This window comes from Mixophyes fleayi, chromosome 4, assembly GCF_038048845.1.
Source record: "Mixophyes fleayi isolate aMixFle1 chromosome 4, aMixFle1.hap1, whole genome shotgun sequence".
NCBI lineage: Eukaryota > Metazoa > Chordata > Amphibia > Anura > Limnodynastidae > Mixophyes > Mixophyes fleayi.
The window spans coordinates 41501986-41515739 of NC_134405.1; the positions used below are offsets into that span (position 1 = coordinate 41501986).

The 13754-nt window shown below is 44.0% G+C and overlaps 1 protein-coding gene across 10 annotated transcripts in view; it reads right to left on the minus strand.

Annotated features, from left to right (window-relative positions):
- The window catches only part of LOC142151281 (uncharacterized), a 124750-nt gene that overhangs the window by 55149 nt on the left and 55847 nt on the right, over nt 1–13754 (minus strand). For 7 of the 10 annotated variants that reach the window (XM_075206767.1, XM_075206770.1, XM_075206765.1 and 4 more), the window contains 2 exons: nt 5597–5974; nt 3980–4099 (listed from right to left, as the gene is read on the minus strand). The exons of the other annotated variants lie outside the window; for them this stretch is intronic. In XM_075206767.1, the coding sequence (XP_075062868.1) occupies nt 3980–4099; nt 5597–5974 (498 nt within the window). The remainder of the gene's footprint in view (nt 1–3979; nt 4100–5596; nt 5975–13754) is intronic. 10 annotated transcript variants of the gene reach the window in all.

Sequence of the window (13754 nt, forward strand, 5' to 3'; positions counted from 1 at the left end):
CTAAGCTGAGCAATCAGGAAATGATAGAGTTAAACCTGTATCTTACTAGGAAACATCCTGCAGATTGTGAATGCAAACCTTTCGAGGGGAGCCCTCATTAGAGTGACCTTTTAACTCTTTCCTTTCCAGATTGCTCAGCTTAGAGGGAACACTGCATGCAACTCTTCATTGGCAGGGTGGAAAAGGAAGAGGCCAGTCAGAACTGGCTGATACAGTTCCTTTAAGGTCTCTCAAGTCATCTATATATGTTTTAAAATACTCTGGTGGCCAGTTTCCTCCAGTTGTTCCGGTACAGTCCCTACCAGTGCAGTGACACCTTCACAGCTTCGAATTTCTGCTTTGCCTAAGTATGATAGGGACCCTAAGGCCTTTAGATATGCAAGAGAGATCCAGTTCAACTTTCTGCCTGGGAATTTTCCCTCTGAGAATGGGAAAGTGGCTTAACTTATAACCTACTTTTTGGTCAAGCCCTTGCCTGGGCCGCCCCACTTTGGGAGCATAATAATCCACTTCTGAATAAATAAACCTCATTCTTGGTGTCTGGCAAACAAATCTTTGATGAACCTTGTTGTATTTTCCCCTGGCTGCTGCTCGGATACTTCGCCTTCACCAGGTATCTGGCACTGTGGGCCAATATGTTGTGTAGTTCCGGATTTTGGCTTCAGAATTACAATGGAATAATCATGCTCTGGTTGCGACTTTGTAGTAAGAGCCATCTGACCGTATTAGGAATGAGCTTCCTCCTCCTTTTGGCTCGGAGAGATTAGCCAGACCCTGGAGAAGGTCTCCTGGTAGTATTTTGGGCAGTAAATTTAAAGATGAAATGTAAACTTAGTGGCATCAGGGTGAAGATGGGAGCGGATCCCCTCCCCAAGCCCTCATCCTAGGGTTGGGTGCAGGTCCCCATGATGGGTGTAATGCTGTTGAGCACTATGGAGCAGGTTACGAGTCGTTTCAGTATTCTTTTGTCACTGGATATGACCAAGAGTCTGAGATCATCCGTAGCACTTTTGGGACTAGAAATACTATTCAGATAGAGAGCAGGCTTCAACTGGACAAGCTGTCAGCTTGGCAGAGGGATATTGTTTTTAGTGGAGAAATACATAGGGGCAGCACGGTGGCGTAGTGGTTAGCACTTCTGCCTCACAGCACTGGGGTCATGAGTTCAATTCCCGACCATGGCCTTATCTGTGAGGAGTTTGTATGTTCTCCCCGTATCTGCGTGGGTTTCCTCCGGGTGCTCCGGTTTCCTCCCACACTCCAAAAAACATACTGGTAGGTTAATTGGCTGCTAACAAATTGACCCTAGTCTGTGTGTGCCTCTCTCTGTCTGTCTGTCTGTGTGTGTGTATGTTAGGGAATTTAGACTGTAAGCTCCAATGGGGCAGGGACTGATGTGAGTGAGTTCTCTGTACAGCGCTGCGGAATTAGTGGCGCTATATAAATAAATGATGATGATGATGATGATGATGATAGGTTCACAGATCCGGCAGACTCTGTGGGTTTTGGTGCATTTTCTTCAGGCTAGGTGTTGTGCTGGGAAGTTGCCAGGAAGTTATACAGAACCTCACGTCCTTAAGCTTTTTATTATCATGCTGGCGGTGGAGTTACAGGAAGAATATTTTTGTAAAAAAAAAAGGGAGTTTTCATTGTGATAACATGAGTGCAGTTGTCACTATTAATCATTTGTTTTCTTCACCACGGAGATTATATTTGTTCAGGAATCTTGTCCTCCTACGTTTGCACTGTAACATGTTTTCATGTTACACACATGCTTAGAGTGATAAACGCTGTGGTTTGCACTTGGTCTCTTTTCTATGTAGGCAAAATATATTTGTTGGATGTGGACACAGGTGAAACGGACTTCACCTGCTCATAATTACTTTGGCAGATCAGAAAGCTGTAGGAAGTAGCAGCGTGGGACGGTCCCTGAATGTATTGTGGCTACCACTCCTACTCACCTAAGTATTCCTCACAGGAAAACTTTTGTTCCACCCCAACTTCTTGTTTCGCCGGTCATTACGGTACTAAGAAGACCAATATCTCGTGGCTATCGGTGACCTTCTATACACTCGGATGTGCAAGATTTTGTAGCTGCATGCTCTACTTGTGCGCAAAATAATGTTACTCCACAAACTCCCTATGGGCTGCTGCATCCACTTCCCATTCCTAATCGTCCTTGGAGTCATCTCTCTATGGATTTTATTACTGATTTGCCTAATTGCAAAGGATTCACTGTGGTATGAATTATTACTGACCGCCTTTCCCTTGCTGCCCATTTTGTTCCACTGTTCTGGCTCAGCTATTTACAACAGAAGTCTTTCGTATTCACGGTTGTCCGGATGTGGTCATTTCTGACCGTGGAACTCAGTTTGTGGCAAAATTTTGAAGACATTTCTGTCGTGTTTGTGGGAATAAGTTACAATTTTTTGTCCGCCTATCATCCTCAAACTAATGGGCTGACTGAAAAAAACAATCAAGAGCTCGAGAAATTCCTCAGATGCTATATATCGGTCAAGCGTGACGATTGATTTGTTACCTTGGGCGGAATTCGCCCATAATAACCATTGTCGTGATTCTACTTCGGTCTCTCTTTTCTTTGCTCTTCAGGGATTTCATCCTAAGCTTCCCTCATTTCATGACTTACCTCCGTCCGGAGTTCCTGTTGTGGATTCTCTTTTGCAAAATTTTTCTTCCAGATGGGCCCAAATCAAATGGAGATTGTTTGAATCTTCCACTTTGAGTAAAAAGTGTTATGATGAAAAGAGACGTCCAGCTCCTCTACTCTCTACCGGTTGTCCACTCGAATCCTTAGCCCTCAGGTCCGTTCCAGGAAATTCTTTCCTCGCTTCATTGGTCCCTTCAAAATCTCTGAGGTTATCAACCCGGTGGAATTCAGATTGCAACTACCTCACACTTTGAAAATGCCTATAAGTTGTCTTCTTCTAAGAAGCTACCCCCAGTGCTCTCCATACAAGACTAAGAGTACGAGATTAACGAAATTTTAAACTCCCGTATTTGCAGAGGTTCGTTGCATTTCTTGGCCGATTGGAAAGGTTATGGACCTGAGGAATGCTCCTGGATTCCCGCTAGAGATCTCCATAGGAAATTTCCACATAAGCCGTATAGGATGTCCGGAGTTCACCCCTAAGGGGATGGGTACTGTAAGAGTACTACCTCTCCGCGTTCCTATTCCCGATTTCAGCCGCCGCTCTGTTCTTCCGGGCGGCGTCGCTGCTGCGGTCATGTGACTCAGGGGCAGGGAATTTGTATTCCGCTCCCCTATATCTAGCGCACTCTGACACAGTGCCTGTGTCAGAGCAACAAGTTACCTTAATACTGTACTCACCACTGACCTTGCAAGACCTGGTCACAGGATTCATTTGGTAACCGTCGTTACATTCACATTTATAGCCTCCTTCCAAATTAATGCAGATTTGGCTACAGGAGTTATTTGCAAGACCTATATTATTCCTTACTGTTTTCATGTATAATAAATGTATCATACAGCATGTTGAGGAAAAAACCTTATCAACGAAAAGATTAGCTGAAGAAGAAATTACAAGGTTTTGAATACTAATTAAGTATACTGAGGGCCGACTAGGGTCAAAGGGCAGCTAACTTGCACAGGCCGAGCCATCCAGCACTAGACTTGCAGGGTATTTAGGAGAAGGTGTCCCACCAGTCGCGTAAACTATCTGCACTCTTCCCCCACCCCTGTTGTATGATACCATTAGACAAGCACCTAAGGAGGAGGATAGAGTCTAGCAGATAGAACACTTTTTACACAAGGCGCTATCCCGGCTGCTGTTTCTTATTTCTAGATGTGAAAGTGACAGCAAAACAAAAATCAGATCATTGGCTTGTAAGAAGGCATGACTAAATACTTGTACTGTCACAATATGTAGGTGAATTACTATGATTTCAATGACTTAAAGCAACCAATGCCCAGGATAATACATACATTACAGCAAGTTACCTTCACAATTTCTTGCATCCACAAGGCGATAGCCGTTTGGGCATAAACACTCGTAACCAATCTTAAGATCATTGCAGGTGTGCGAGCAGCCCCCATTGTTTTTCAAACACCCATTTTCACCTAATGAAAAGGAGACAACAATACTTGTGAAAACAGAAGAAGCCCTGCAGAGAAACTTTAGAAGATGTGACCTAAGTCCTAATATGCCAAATGGTTTCATAAAAATTTGGTGCACTCACGATGAAGTGGTTCATCTGTCCAGTCTCTGCAGTCTCTGACTCTGTCACACATTTTATCCATGCTGATACATTCTCCACTGTGACACTTGAATATGACCGATGAATATCACCTAGGTCTGGGCCCTTGCATGCTAATGAGGATCCTTGCACTCTATTCTTCCCCTTCGACCTATTTGAGAGTTAACAACCCCTTCCTCAACCATTACTAAATAGGAAATGGGACACACCAAGGCAGCACTTTCTTTTTTTTGCATGTCTTGAATCTACACCGACATTAGTGGTCTAAAATAAGGTTCTTCTCACCAAAACAATTGCGACATACACTGATGAGCCACTGTTTTTTACTGACCACTGGTCTCCCAAATCTACTAACTGAGATTAATGGGGAAGCACATGCACAAATTTACATTAATATAAATCAAAGATTACTGCCAAGCATGTATGTGAAATGCGTTGGGTCTGTATTATTTATTTGGTATTTATTCTAAGACACAAGAACCCAAGTATAAAATCCTCTCAACATGATACAAAACTTCTGATCACTTGAAAAATATATTTCTTGAACCTGACCAGCTATGCAGACAGTCCAGAGAGGAAAGTGGTACATTGTTTCACAACTTTGGACTGTAGTCAAGGTTTAAATCTATTGGTAGAAAGTAATCTTTTCCACATCCCCAATCACAGGAAAACAGGTTCCATTAGACCGCTTGTTTGTACTTTGTACTTCTTTGCATTGAAAGAAGGCCTAAAGGACGCTTACTGTCAACATCTTCTCTACCACTGAGAATTATTTTTCTAAGGTGGAAGTTCCTCCAAGCTGAAGAAACAAAGGCTGCTACCTGCCATTTTTCCTGGGGCTTTGTCATTTCTTTAATACAGAACCAGCAAAGCAATAAAGGTCACTTCTTTAGATGGCGACATGGGGGTTGGGAGCTATGAGATTAACAGAGGGATCTGAAGAGAAATGACTGCACAGAACAGGTGGTAAAGCAGCTTTAAGTCAATATTTTGTATATGGCTGATTTCTGGATCAATGAAGAATTTATCAAAAGAGAAAAAAAATGAAAATAAGACATTCAGAGTCGCCGTAAAATGCCTGTGTTTCTCATTTCATTGACAACAGTTTTGACAGGCAGAACACTCATCATTTAAACAACCAATCTCATCACTAAGATCTTTGCAGTCATATTCTAGGTCGCATTGCTGGCTGCCGTTTATACACTTCCCGTCATTACACTAAAATTGATCTGGGCTGCAAGTGGGTTTTTCTGTAATGAAAATCAGATGAAACAAAAAAAAAGCCACCAACACCTCATTGTATGTCACTCGTCAGCCAGAAGGACATATTGATCAAGGAAAGTCCCACATCGTTACTTACCACAGTGCTTTTCATCAGATTCGTCCTTGCAGTCATACTCTCCATCGCACTTCCAAATAATGGGTATGCATTCACCGCTGCCGCAGTGGAACTCCAGAGAGGAGCAGGGTTTGTCTGTCTTGATTGGCTCCTTCTCTTCACAGTTCTCCTCATCAGATCTATCCGCACAGTCAGTCTGTCCATCACAGGTCCATAGTTTGGTGATACAGACGTTAGAGTCTTTGCATTTGAAATATGATGGATTACAGGTATGGTGAGGGCAAGAGTCTTCATCGCTGCCATCATCACAGTCATGATCACCGTCACACAGATATGTAAGAGAGATGCACATTCCACTGCGGCACTGAAACTGGTCATCGGAAGCACAGAGCTTGGGAGCTAGACAGAATGAAAAGGGCCAAATTACATATATTGTACATATAAAACACAAAAATGTCTATGTTCTCCATATAATACAATGTATCAAGAATATGGTCGGTGCTGCCAAGTTCTCCTCTCCCCTGCTCCCAGCATACCGACAGAAAGACTATACTGGCTGTGTGCTATAGGAGTGGCTTTTTGACTATTCCTTTTGTATCTACCCATGACATTGCACTCTTGGAGGCAAAACAAGGGTTTTGTTATTGTCAGCACCAATCCAGGTTGGTTTACATGAATCCACTACACCCCTCAGCACTATGACATTATACTCTGGTCTACTCAGGACCTCCTGCAACACTTCATTGGCAGGGCGGAAAAGGAAGAGGCCAATCAGAACCAGCTGATTCAGTTCCTTCAAGGTCTCTCAAGTCACCTACATACGTTTTAAAATACTCTGGGTGGCCAGCTTCCTCCCATTGTTGTGGCACCTTCACAGCTTCGAATTTCTGCTTTGTCTAAGTATGATGGGTACCCTAAGTCGTTTAGATGCTTCCTTAATTAATTTGCAATCCAGTTCAACCTTCTGCCTGGATATTTCTCCTCTGAGAATGGGAAAGTGACTTAAATTATAACCTACTTTCTGGTCAAGTCCTTGCTTGGGTTGCCCCACTTTGGGAGCATGATAATCCACTTCTGAATAAATAAACCTAATTTTTGGTGTCCGGCGGTTGATGAACCTTGTTGTATTTCCCCCAGGCTACTGAACGGATACTTCGCATTCACCAATGCCGCTCTCCGTTCCTTCAAAAGGTTTGAACTCCATCTCAACTTCCTGTGTCTCTATTTCCAGAGATTACTTGTGGTTTACTCTTCATCATGATGTTAAAGAGTTTGTTGCAGCCTGTCCCATTTCTGCCTGATATAACGTTCAGCACTAGACACCTTTTGGCCCTTTATTCATTCTACCAAGTTGAAGTGTGCCGGCAATGCTCCCTTGTCACTCAGCATTTACCCTGCTCCTACTATAAGAGTGTTTTAATTTAGTCTTTGGAAGAATATATGAGGGTAAGAAGGAAGATGAAATTACGAGACAAACTTTCTCAAGCTTTAATTTTTCTGGCAAGTTATATAGGGAAAAGACCAGAGATTTGCTCTACAATTCATAGCTATATGGATACCAATAGGGAGCCTTACCGGGCGTTTAGAGGTTAGGCCTGGCTTCAATATAATGGGCTGATTAAGCTGATAAATGTGGCCTGTACAGTGTGACAAAACGAGTATGATATGTGAATTATAGCAAATACTTTGTATAGCCCTTCTTTTGTTTCCCCAGCTCTTCAGACTACAACTGCATTGTCCAATTACATGTGGTTAAGGGGACATTGTAATTCAATTTAAATATGTATATTTTGTATTATATATTGATGACTTGAAGTAATGTTATTCATTGTCCTTAAACTGAAGCCAGGAGGGTTATGGGTAAAGATCAGGTGGTGTCTAGGATACAGGTGAGAGGGCTTGAGCTGCATTCATTCTCCCCCCTCCTTCCTCTACAGGAAGCATGGAACAGCTGGGGACCCTGTGACATCACAAAGTAGTGTAAGGGGTTAATTTTAGGAGGGGCTCACTGCTACCTTATCCTTGGAAGTAGGGGAAGCCAATTAAGCATCAATTGTTCTCCTTAGGACTAGTCCAGACGTTCTGTCTGCATCCCAGCAGGGGGCTTCTGTGAAAGGACATCTCATCTCCACTGCCCTGTCCAAACCCCCTAGTCCTGCACTGGCCAATGGGGAAGTAGAATAGATGCAGGGGTTTGTCCAGGGAGGGGAAAGACTGTGGAAATTAGACCTGTGATATATAAGGAACAACTCCAGGGGGGAGGGGTGTTCATGCTTGGATTTCATTCAGGAAGGTGCAAGATGGAGTTTTGAATTGTCGTTTTCTAACTCAAGTCTATATATGCAGCTGAGAGGGATCCATGGGTCATGAAGTCTGGACAGCAGGTGACTATATCTCCTTAAGTTATTGGGGTAAGGGACAGATGATGTGGTAAATCAGCCTGGCATTTATTTACTGTGTGTACATAATATTGTAGTGTGATTTGTATGACAATAAATATACTGTTGTATGTTTATAACTGCATTTTGCCTGAGTGACCATACGAATCCTAGAAGGTACTGGGTAGCACTGGGCCAGATAAACCCGGTATCTTCACATTTTTGGTGGCAAGCAGTGGGGTCACTCAGTCCCAGGTCCTATCTGGGTAGAGCTGCAGGGGAACTGTATCGTGATACATTCCAGGGCTCTGCAAAGCAGTTAGCACTAGAAACCAGTTACCACATTATCCTGAACTTACTCCTAAAGGCTTTAAGGTAGAAAGTGTCACGAAAAGCGTTGTGGGCTTTAGGCGAGGGAAGATGCCGTCTAAGTGCCGATTTGATAAGGGGAAGCGCACCCCGCCAGAGGAGAGCGGAAGATGGAACCGTGTCTCAAAGAGAGGAAATCACAGTGAGGTGATCCCTGGAAGTAAAATGGGTGTGAGCTCTAGGAACAAGAGAGCAGATCACAGCCCAGTGTTGAAAAAGTTCCCAAAGGAAGGGATGAAGCAGTCCAGTACAACCAGGAGAAAGGTGTACTGGGATGAAGGACTGTGGGAGTGTCTGCAGGATGGGGATATGGATGTGTTGCACCACCCCACCACAATGCAGCACATTTTGGATTATTGGGATGAGGAGTGCCCAAAGATTATTATGTGGGAAGGAGCCAGTCTACAGGAGAAATTGGAGAACCTGTTGGATGTGTTCCTAATGTTGAAAGAGGAGGCAAGTGCCTGTAATTTTCAGGATGAACCAGCATGATTTTACACATGAAGTTATTTGTACTATGCAGAATCTGGCCAAGGGAGAATCCAGATACAACAATAATCAGCAGTACAAACAAGACGTAAATGGACTATTACAGCACAGGGACATGCCTGATGAATCCCCTGCAAATGTATTAATAGAATCTGTCCCATTAGCAGATTCTACAGATCCACTAGAGACAATGAGTATGGAGGAGCTGATAGTGGAATGCCAGATCCGGGGTGTACCTTACCTGTACAGCACACACATGGATATCCTGAAACGTTTGTTAAAAGATCAGGAGAATCCCGTCAATGCCTTTAGTGTTTATAGAAAATGGATGCTCACTTTAGGTCCCCACATACCTCTCTGGGAACAAATGCAATGTCTGCAACAGAGTTTTGAAGAAGCAGAGGATGAGGTATGGCGCCAAGGATTTACGGACACTGAAATGTGGCAGGATCAGTGTTATCGAGTGAATACTGAAAAATGCCAATTGGAATATCTTTTATCACACTCTAAAAAGATGGCTGCTCAGTCTGTTAATCAGGGGGAGGTCCATCCCAGTGGATTAAATACAGTTGCCCAAGCTACTATCTTGGGGGAGACTGGAGAAGAACTGCTTGGTGAGGATGTTGTACCTCTGACTACTCAGAAAGGATTAGGAGAAATTCTCCCATTTGGTGACTTGGATGGAAAAGAGCTACCAAGTAAGTACCATGTAGTAGCATCTTCTGATAATTTGCCAGTGTTATTGGAACCTGAGACTGTGTCTGAGTTAGAACAGAATTACAGAAAAGACCAGTTATCCATCCCTGTTGTGCCTGAAAAGAATTTGTTTAATGAAGTAACGCAGGATACCGCATGTGTGCTCTCCGGGGCAAGTGATGTACAGCTTTACCCAATTGTGACAGAAGAGAATCATAAACTTGCGCAACATATGATCTCAGCAGAAATCATGTTTACAGACTGTAGGACAGAATTAATGGGAGAGGATAAAGGAATTGTCATGTCAGAGGCCACTACCATGGGGCCCTGGGAAAATTACACTTATGCCTTCCCCTATGCAGAATTGGCAGATGAGGAGATGTTGACTGAGTGGGTGTCTGAGAGGGCACCAGTACAGCAAGATTCACCAGCCCCACCAGCTTTGATGCATCGCACTCCGGCTCCAAATCTGGGAATCCAGGACCCAATACCAGAGGCCTGCACTGGACCATCCACTTTGCTTTGCTGCCAGGAGGACAAGTCTGTGTCCAATGAGGATTCACACTACCCCGATGCGCCAGAGGCGAGGGAAGTAGTGCAACAGTTGGATGTGGTAGCAGGGGAGGGGAGATGCACACAAACATACTTACAGGGGCACCCACATGTGGTTTGGGAGGGGGACAGAGGATTCCCCATAAGCAAAGAATTAATGGAGCCCCCACGCTTGCCTGCCACTGGGCAGTTGTCCCTTGAGTGTTTGGGGGAGGGGGGATTGGATCTTTGCCAGAAACAAACGGACAAGGAGCCAGAAAGTTTGCCTGCCACTTGGCAGTTTTCACTTGAATATGTGGGGGAGGGGAGCATGGTCTCCAGAAACAGAGGACAGGCCAAGGGACTATTTGCAGTTGGGCAATTAAGGGTGGATAAGGCACACAAGGGATGTTGGACTACAACTCTCCTACCATGGATGTGTGCACAGGAGTGGCCCAGTTTTATTGTTGTCTCATCTTATGACACAGGGCAGCATAAACCCCCACTCCAGCTGAGTGGGAAGATATGCCTGCAGCCATGGGACCCTGGTGGGAGATTGAGGAACTGTGTACTGCTGTCTACCTTGCCATCAGACCCAGGAGAAACCACAGCAGGCCAGAAACTTTGGACTTGGAAGAAATGATTACTTGGGGCTAGGGAGCCACTGGGAAACAAGGGCTAAAAAAGTAGGGGAGGAATGTGACAAAACGAGTATGATATGTGAATTATAGCAAATACTTTGTATAGCCCTTCTTTTGTTTCCCCAGCTCATCAGACTACAACTGCATTGTCCAATTACATGTGGTTAAGGGGACATTGTAATTCAATTTAAATATGTATATTTTGTATTATATATTGATGACTTGAAGTAATGTTATTCATTGTCCTTAAACTGAAGCCAGGAGGGTTATGGGTAAAGATCAGGTGGTGTCTAGGATACAGGTGAGAGGGCTTGAGCTGCATTCATTCTCCCCCCTCCTTCCTCTACAGGAAGCATGGAACAGCTGGGGACCCTGTGACATCACAAAGTAGTGTAAGGGGTTAATTTTAGGAGGGGCTCACTGCTACCTTATCCTTGGAAGTAGGGGAAGCCAATTAAGCATCAATTGTTCTCCTTAGGACTAGTCCAGACGTTCTGTCTGCATCCCAGCAGGGGGCTTCTGTGAAAGGACATCTCATCTCCACTGCCCTGTCCAAACCCCCTAGTCCTGCATTGGCCAATTGGGAAGTAGAATAGATGCAGGGGTTTGTCCAGGGAGGGGAAAGACTGTGGAAATTAGACCTGTGATATATAAGGAACAACTCCAGGGGGGAGGGGTGTTCATGCTTGGATTTCATTCAGGAAGGTGCAAGATGGAGTTTTGAATTGTCGTTTTCTAACTCAAGTCTATATATGCAGCTGAGAGGGATCCATGGGTCATGAAGTCTGGACAGCAGGTGACTATATCTCCTTAAGTTATTGGGGTAAGGGACAGATGATGTGGTAAATCAGCCTGGCATTTATTTACTGTGTGTACATAATATTGTAGTGTGATTTGTATGACAATAAATATACTGTTGTATGTTTATAACTGCATTTTGCCTGAGTGACCATACGAATCCTAGAAGGTACTGGGTAGCACTGGGCCAGATAAACCCGGTATCTTCACATACAGGTAGGGAAATTATGACATCAGTTTGTGGATTAGAGTGGGTGTTCCCCCAAAAGGTTGGTATCTGCCCTTTCCAGCGGCTGCTGGCACCTTTAGTCAAGTGATGGCAGGAGGTAGGAAGTAGGAGATTTGTGTATTGGCAGTTTAATGATGGCCAATCCAAATGGAGACTCTGCTGAACGTTTTTGCTATTAGTGTTCAGGTTGTAGCAGGTGACAAACCCTCGCAAGCAGTGACAGTAGAGTAGACAGGCTTAAAAAGGACATGACACCAATGACTATTGAAGTGATGAATCCCGCCTGGGCTTAGGCACTATCAGGATAAGGAGTCAGCTGTATTGTTGGCGGTGGGACAGTAGGAACCTAAGTTTTTAACCGGAAGTCTGCACAGATGGAAATTCCTGTGATCTCTGGCAGCACTTCTCAGAGAATTGAATCTGCCCCTTAGAGTGGGAGGTGAAGGAGGAGATGGGTATAAGTTTGATCATTCATTATTTGGGCAATTTTATTTTTACTCGTGTGGCCACATGTATATTTTATAAAATGGCATTTCTCTGGTTTCCATCCTGTAATGCCACTGGAGGGCTCCAGCAGTGACAGCAGGGAGACTGCTTTTGCTGTCCTGGGATCTGGCCACTTACCCTCTGAAACAGATTTCGGCTTCGAGGGATTAGCCAGACCCTGGAGAAGGTCTCCTGGTAGTATTTTTGTCAGTAAATTTAAAGATGAAATCTAGACTTAGTGGCATCAGGGTGAATATAGAGGCTGAGCCCCCCCATTCCCTCATCTTAGGGTTGGGTGCAGGTCCCCATGATGGGTGCAGTACTGTTGAGCACTATGGAGTCGTTTCAGTATTCTTTTGTCACTGGATATGACCAAGAGTCTGAGATCATCCATAGCACTTTTGGGACTAGAAGTACTATTCAGATAGAGAGCAGGCTTCAACTGGACAAGCTGTCAGCTTGGCAGAGGGATATTGTTTTTAGTGGAGAAATACATAGGTTCACAGATCTGGCAGACTCTGTGGGTTTTGGTGCATTTTCTTCAGGGTAGGTGTTGTGCTGGGAAGCTGCCTGGGAGTTATACAGAACCTCACGTCCTTAAGCTTTTTATTATCTTATATTATTTATGGCGGTGGAGTTACAGGAAGAATATTTTTGTGACAAACAAGTGAGTTTTCATTGTGATAACATGAGTGCAGTTGTCACTATTAATCATTTGTTTTCTTCACCACGGAGATTATATTTGTTCAGGCATCTTGTCCTCCTACGTTTGCACTGTAACATGTTTTCATGTTACACACATGCTTAGAGTGATAAACGCTGTGGTTTGCACTTGGTCTCTTTTCCATGTAGGCAAAATATGTTTGCTGGACGTGGACGCAGATGAAACGGATTTCACCTGCTCATAATTACTTTGGCAGATCAGAAAATTGTAGGAAGTAGCAGCGTGGGACTGACCCTGAATGTATTGTGGCTACCACTCCTACTCACCTAAGTATTCCTCACAGAAATTTTGTTCCACCCCAACTTCTCGTTTCGTCGGTCATTACGGTACTAAGAAGACCAAGGAATTAATATCTTATGGTTATCGGTGACCTTCTTTACACTCGGATGTGCAAGATTTTGTAGCTGCATGCTCTATATGTGCGTAAAATAAAGTTACTCGACAATCTCCCTATGGGTTGCTGCATCCACTTCCCATTCCTAATCGTCCTTGGAGTTATCTCTCTATGGATTTTATTACCCATTTCCCTAATTGGAAAGGATTCACTGTGGTATGAATTATTACTGACAGCCTTTCCCTTGCAGCCCATTTTGTTCCTTTGAACAAAATGCCACTGTTCTGGCTCAGCTATTTATAAAAGAAGTATTTCGTCTTCACGGTTGTCCGGATGTGATTGTTTCTAACCGTGGAACTCAGTTTGTGGCTGTCACGGGCACTAGGAGTCTTTACCCAGGGATCACCAGATGGTAGGCTTACCAGAGCAATGTAGATGGTAATAGGGTACTCTGGTAGCTGGGTGATCACGGAACATGAAATGATGGCCGATGAGATGCTCAGG